The 7,500-nt window shown below is 40.1% G+C and overlaps 2 protein-coding genes across 3 annotated transcripts in view; one reads left to right on the top strand and one right to left on the bottom strand.

Annotated features, from left to right (window-relative positions):
* The window catches only part of LOC144980098 (putative deoxyhypusine synthase), a 196,978-nt gene that overhangs the window by 156,478 nt on the left and 33,000 nt on the right, over positions 1-7,500 (bottom strand). The gene's annotated exons all lie outside the window — the stretch shown is intronic.
* The window catches only part of LOC144980191 (uncharacterized), a 122,380-nt gene that overhangs the window by 107,667 nt on the left and 7,213 nt on the right, over positions 1-7,500 (top strand). The window contains exons 29-30 of the mRNA XM_078927765.1: positions 2,828-2,994; positions 4,255-4,437. Of these exons, the coding sequence (XP_078783891.1) occupies positions 2,828-2,994; positions 4,255-4,437 (350 nt within the window). The remainder of the gene's footprint in view (positions 1-2,827; positions 2,995-4,254; positions 4,438-7,500) is intronic.

Below are 7,500 nucleotides of genomic sequence, written 5' to 3'. Positions count from 1 at the left end.
GCTACAGAGAAAGGTGTTTTTGTGTAATCCCTTTCACACACACACACACGCGCGCGCGCACACACACACACACACACACACACACAAACATATACAAACAGTACACATCCCTGGTCATCTATTGCCTATATTATTAATGTTAATATATACATCCCATGCTGATTGTCACTACCCCCCCCCCCCCCGACCATTTCCACCATCCAAGTACCAGCGGCCTTTTCTCTTTGATTTCGTATCATGGTCTACCCGAAGCCCAACACCTCGATCGTTTGTGGGTCAACCCACCCCCTCCCCCCACCTTCCCCCGTAATCAATTTATAATTTTCTCTCTGTATAGAGCGCCACATGCAAAATTATATACTATTGAATGACACTGACCTTGCCCCTCCCCTAACACAAGCCAACAGCAACCCAAGCTATCCTCGATCACGTGACCTTAGATCCGATGCTGCATACCGCTTGAGAGTCTTCACTATCCAGATCTCGTTCATGGTCACGTGAGAAGGCTATATCCGTTCGGGTTCGGCGTTCGGGTTCGGCGTTCGACCCGATTTCGTTAAAAGCCTATTGATAAAAAGTCACCAACCCAATTTCAATGATAAAGGGAGGCCATTGGACTTTTACCCATCACTCATTTTGAGCGGAAAGGTCATTTCCCTTGAATATGGATAGGAGGAAATTTGCTCAACCATTTTTTTGTCCTCGTCTCAAGTAATTTATCGTAAGCGGTATCCACCGATGTTTATCAGTCTGCTCACGTATTGCATATCGTCATTTTAACCATTCTCACTTTCAATTCAAAACTCGGAATCAGGTCACCCCCGACATAATACCAATTTGAGGCGGTGGGTTTCATTTGTTAGATACATTATAATTGCTTTCTCTGCTAATATGATAGAGAAATGCAGGTGACCTTTTCCTTACTGTTTTAAGTGCCACAATTTGAGATATAAAAACAAACCTTTATAAAAACACGATCATTTATGTTGAGCAATATTAACTAAACGTGCTCAAAGCGCTTTCATTTGGGGCCCCAAGCCAACAGTAACTCTTAACACGAGACATGACGCCTTTAGGCGTTATTTCATTGTTTTACGACGCAGTGATGACCACGTACTCATTTCACACCTGAGAATGTGAGTAAAGAGCCTTTTTCCCCCAAAGACTCAATTATGCGCCGCTCAGAGTGCAACTGGAACCTTGGATTTTCCTGTAGAAATGCTAGAACCAAACCACAGAACCCCACAGCCTCACAAGTTCAACTAAATTAGTTCATCATTGATTGTTTTATAGGGATTAAATGCTTTAGTCTTTGAAGTTGATGTTCTACAGATTTTGACTTCGAAATTTAGAACACTGCGATTAGCGATATCATTTTTTTAAATGAAAACTTTAGAGCTTATTTTGCTCCGTGTGAAAGGAAACCGGTTGATAATTGCGGAGTGTGACTACATTTCAATAGCGTTATTCGCATTGTATTGATAGTATGCGCTTGGCTAAGAAACTCACAACATGCCATCCGGAAGTATAACGGACCAATACACAAAACTATGTCTAACCCAGTTTAGTGAGAGTTACTCATAAGAATGGATGGCAAAAAAAACAATAACAAAGACCCGATGACGTCAACTTCATTCTGTCTATAGGCCTCAAGTTGTTTACAGAAATTAATAGCTTAGTGTAGCTGGATAATTACAGAAGACATTAGAGAGAAAGAAACTGGAGGCAGCAGAAATGTGGTTTCTTAAAAGGATGTTAAAGAGCAAGCTGAAACTAAAAGGATTTTAATTCGTACACTAAGAAAAAGAGAAATGCAATTTTTAGGGTACCTAAATCGACATAAGTGTATTGAACATCTTGCTCTCACAGGAAAGATAGAAGGTAAAAAGAGTAAAGGTAGACCGAGAAAAACATATTTGCATAGTTTGAACAGCTGGGTGACAATGAAAGAGAAGAGTAATATTAGTTTTCTGAGGTTATCTGCTAAGAGAGATGAATGGCGTACCATGATCACCGATGCCTGGCACAGACTTGGTACTTGAAGAAGACGTGAAGATAAAATTACGCAATCGGATATATATATATATATATATATATATATATATATATATATATATATATATATATATATATACATAGTATACATAGATGCTATCCATTAAGGTAAAACATAAATCATGTAAAGTGCTACGAGCCTCATGGTTGAGGATACCAACGCTCTATTATTATTCTTATTCTTATTATTATTATTATTATTATTATTATTATTATTATTATTATTATATTATTATTATTATTATTATTATTATTATTATTATTATCTTTATTATTATTATTATTACTATTATTATTATCATTATTATCACCATCATTATCATTGTTATCATCATTATTTATCAACAGTTGATGGTATGTGTTTAAATAAACTACTCGCATAATAATCGTACAAATACCTAAAAAGTTTATAGTCTTATAAATTTTATCTAGTGATAATAAATCACATAAATGAAGAGAGAAAGCTGCGAAAATCCATGCCAAATTTCAATTGTATTACATATAAAGAGTATGAGCGAGAGGATTTTTATCAACTTGACACGATCCGACATAGATACGCATCATCTGCTATTAAAACCCTATTGTCACTTCAGAAGATTCGCTTCTTTATTTATCGCTGTCTCCTGTGTAACTTCAAACGTTTATAGTCTATTTGATAGGATTTAGCGAGAACTAAACATTAATATGGCTGTCTAATACAATAACAAAGAGCTGAGTGACGTCAATTTCGTTCCATCTATACTTTGACGGAATGTTATTGTCTTGTCAACAGATTTCGTCGACAGCTCAGGACTGCGCATGCACCTAACACAGCACCTACGTCAGTATGATGCTGGGATGTTAGAAGTAGGTGTGAACATAAATGTCTACCAGATTATTCCTCCTTTTGCGGAGAGCTTCCTGTCCAGAGGATATTGCCATGAACAATGTCTGAGTGAGGTAAATATTGTAAACATACATTTTAAAAAACGCTTTTATGTAACTTTTAATTTCTGATTTTGTTGGTAATTTTGGGTTGTCATGATTATTCATGTATAGGACTACTTTTCCCTTCATTACATTATATACTAAACCACAAAGCCTTGCAAAAACTTCAGATGGCTATAACTTTCAAACCGCTCAAGATAATTGAACAAGTAAAAAATATTTACATACGCAAGCCTCTGCTCTGTGGATTGCTATGCATAACATGAAGATTAATATATAAGAAGTCGGGTTGAATGCCGAAATTACTGACACAAAAATAAAAACTTCAAACTTTAACTGCAATGGTTTGGCCACAATTTTTTTCCTTGAAAAACAAAAATTCTGGAAGTCCGAATACTGTCTCTAACTATGTGATGAAATGACAACGACGGTGAAGAACAGACATGTTTTATCGGCCTCCATCCCACACCAATTGTTGTCGACATTGAGTGAGATATAGCAAATCTCTGCAAAATGAATCGCGCGCAAATTTCATAATTCCAAGACGCACACATGCTGAATTTGTAGTCTCGTTTTTTTCACGAGATAGTTAAATTGAACGTTAGATTCTGAGGTGTTCCCTTGGTTTAATTTCTTAATATTTATATTCTCAAGAAACACGTTACTTTCAATTTATCTTCAGATTTTGAATTGTGATTCTATTGTAATTTATTCAAAAGTTACAGCCTTTTGAATTTAATGCTTGTCTCCCCTTCTTAACTTAGTCTTCGTTAACTTTCACTTATGGTTAATTTGTAGCCTGACACTTAGTCTTGTTTTCTGGCCTCTTTCACTTATGGTTATTTGTAGCCTGACACTAGGATTTGGGTCATCGTGGCTCAACTGTACGGTCTTTGCTTCGTACACTAAAAGTACCGAGTTCGATCTCCCGCAACTGCGCTGTGTGGCCTTGAGCAAGTCACCTCGCCCTAGCTCAACTTGCGGTGCTGCAATGCTTCTGACGCCTGAGTTATTCCAGTCTTCCCTTGGACCCGAGAGACAAGATTCCGTTATGGGATGAATAGAGGAAACTTAAAATTGTAAAAAATTTTTTTATCGTTATTTGTCTTCTGGCCTCTTTCAGTTATGGTTAATTTGGCGCCGGACACTAAGACTTGTCTTATTGTCTCTTGTATAGGTAAATGCACTTCCTTGAAAGATGAGAGACTTTTCTTTATCAATAAATCTGTAAATATCTCTCTCCCTCTCTTTCATTTTTTTTCTTTCCAAAAGATGCTTGGAGATGATGAAATCTACATCTTTGCTGATTTGCTTCACGCGCATCTTATTGGGAGCAAGCTTAGCACTAGGATTGTGAGAAATGGAGTCGAGCTACCACCTATACTGGAGGACAAACATTACGATTTTAACTATCAAGAACAAAGACTACTGAAGGAAGAGAGAGTTGTTAAGAAGGTATGTAGTGCGGCTGTAGGACTCGAAGTATGACACTCGACGTTTTGATCTGAATATCTGGAATTTGAGTCCGACAGTGAGTGGAAAACGCAAACTGGTTCCTTTTGAATGGGCTCTTTATCTGACCCCGTGGATTTTTGCAAAAAATATTCCTAAATTTTGAAAAGAAAATGATAAATTTTGCAGAAGAATATAAGTAAATTTTGTATAAAAATTTGCAGGTTTCTAAATATGTTGAGCACACCGAACAACTAACTATATGCAACCCATGCAATAAAGTATCCCAGCGGAATTACGCAATTTCAAACTCATAAATATGAAAAATTATGGGACAAAGAATGGAAAAATTTGCCAGAAATTATGCTGATTTGGAATAAATAGGCACATTATTTTTTTGAAAATTGTTGCAGCAGAAACGGAAGCTTATGTTAGACCGAGGAACCACTCCAATAATCTTCATCACCGCGGGGAGAGCAAATTTCGCAAATTAAAAAAATGACAAAAAATTTGTCAAAAATTTGCAAAAAGTGCCAATTTTTCGATTGCAATGCAAATCAGAAAAATGTCCCTAATTTTGCGGACGCAATGCCGCCGCAAGCTGTGCAAAAAACCGCGGGGTCAGTTTATTCAAACTTCCACCCCGTACTCATTTGTAAAAATGAAATAGCGTCGCGTCTCGTCCTACAATGTTGCTGTTAGTTTGGGATCCCTTTTAAAGCATTTTGACAAGTCTCAGTCGATAATGTGGTCAATTAATGCACTGACCTGGCTGCTCCGCCCGACGTACCACCCTCACTTGCTCTTACCGACTGGTCCAATACCACATACCTCACACTACCACAAGACAACAGAAAGTTAAAGCGCACACGAAAACGATTACTAATTACACGTCCACAATAACCAACAGCGAATCTTCACGTCTCTATCAATTCTGCCGGTCTCCTCTCCTTGATGACACAATTCCATCCACTGCTTCCGTTCGTCTTTCGCGTAATCCAGAATCACACCGACCTCCTTCCTTTCATTTATTTAACACAACAACAAAAATAACATCACAACCACATCCCCCCTTGATTCATAATCAACAACAACAGTAACAGTAACAGCCTTCAATTTATACTATGTACACTTGCTTCCCTTCTCCTATGCTTGCACATAGTCCTTCGTCCAGCTCGACGGAGCCTTATCTCGTGAGGGTTATCTATGCTCTTTATCCTCATGCACAGCGTCAATCTCTTCTTCCTCTTCTCCATCCTCTTCTTCAGTCACTACAGGCCTAATGTCCAGTATATGTCTAGCCATCCCGTCTACGTCAACAATGTTTGCCGAATTCACCCTCGTTACCGTTCCCTTCTTCCATCTCGTGGTACATCGTCCGTCACCAGGCTTCACCCACACTTCTTCACCAGCATTTACAACACATCCTGGCTCCTCTTATCGTTCTTTTCTAGCATTTACCTTCATTCTCCAATCTTATGTGTGCACTCCGCGGTGGGCTACGGAACTCTCCTTCTGTCCATCTTGTGGTGCTATGTTATACCAATACACAGCCTCTACTGGACTCTTTCTTTCCGCCATGGCATTGATTGTCCGGTGGTGCTGCTCCACAATGCCGTTCCCTGTCGGTCTATAGGCTTCTCTGAAAATTTCTTTACTTCCCACTCTTGAAGCAGTTCTTTGTTTTCCACAGACTTGAATGCTGGAGAATTGCCCAATAACGCCTCCGCCACCGGCCCCATTTCTAATAACACTTGCTCTAACTGCTGACAAATTTTCTTTACTCCCCTTTCATCTTTTTCCTGATGGCAAATCGTCCCGGTCCACAGCCTACCATTGGCAAATATGGCATGCGCCTGTAGTGTACCACATCTGTAGCCAGTCTCGTCCAATCTCTGTCCACATTCAGTACTCCCGCTTCATGTCGTTGCGGTGCAGGGTCAATACTCTGGCATTCCTGGCACTTCCTGACAACCTCTTTTTTCCTTCTGCACGTCTTTGCTCAGTCTCTTCGCCAAGAACCACGATCTCTCTACACCCATATGATGTTGCCTGTGCATCTCAGCCACTTCTTCCACACTCACATTGGCAGCCTCCGCCTCATTCCCCAACAACTTTTTCCACACTCTGATGAGCACATCTGCTTTGTTGTCTGTCGATTTCACCAGACAAACTGTAACATTCAACTTCAGCACGTCAACGAGGCTTTTGAAAGTTCGTAGTCTTAGCTTGATCAAGATTTCTGCTGCTCCTTTCGTTTTTACCCCCCCCCTCTCTCCGCTCATGGTTGTTTTCAGCCACCATCCACTGTATCAGAGTCCGTGTTCACGATGATGAACTTGATGCCCCAATTCACCCATAGGTTCATCCTTTTTAATACTGCTTCAAGCTCCGATACGTTTATGTTACTGTAGTCATCTTTCTTTCTCATCCATGTCAGTCTTCTGCAACAATATCAGCAATCTCCAATACTACTCCTAATGCCATGCCATTGGCATCTGTCCACACTGTCCCTTCCCCTGACATTGGAGCTTGCCATCTTCCTCTCACGGGGTCATTTTGTTTTACTTCACTCACTACATCCCTCATCCTTTCTCTGGTTGCATCTTCCACATAATCACTCCAGCTGCTTCCACCAGAGTGCCGCTTTATGTAGCTACATGCTGTATTACGCAACCATCCAGCGACCAGCTTGCCGCGTACTGAGAACAGCTCCTTCTTCGTCATCTCATCTTGCACCTCTGCTACCTGATTGGCCCTTTTGTACTGCAGAATCGCATCTTCGCCTCGATGCAGCTTGAGCCCCAGTGCAGCACCTCCTTCTAGCACCACGGGTTCCTTGAACGTGAGTCCGTTTCTTTTTAAGTACTCCACAACGGCCCGGACGTCATCTTACGTAGGTCTACATAGATATCAACTATGTATGAACTGGTCCCAGCCCCCACCTGCTCAGCTTTGTTCAGAACTGTATGCAGAATCTTCGTCATAATCATGGGTGCCGAGTTGAGTCCAAAGCTCAGCCTTGTAAGACAGTACATCTTGTCGTTGTACTCTACCAACTGGTGC

Source organism: Berghia stephanieae, chromosome 9, assembly GCF_034508935.2.
Source record: "Berghia stephanieae isolate SIO BIC M18660-M18661 chromosome 9, UCSD_Bste_1.3, whole genome shotgun sequence".
Taxonomy (NCBI): Eukaryota; Metazoa; Mollusca; class Gastropoda; order Nudibranchia; family Aeolidiidae; genus Berghia; species Berghia stephanieae.
Note: the sequence above shows the minus strand (reverse complement) of the source record. Positions and strands in the feature narration are given on the sequence as shown.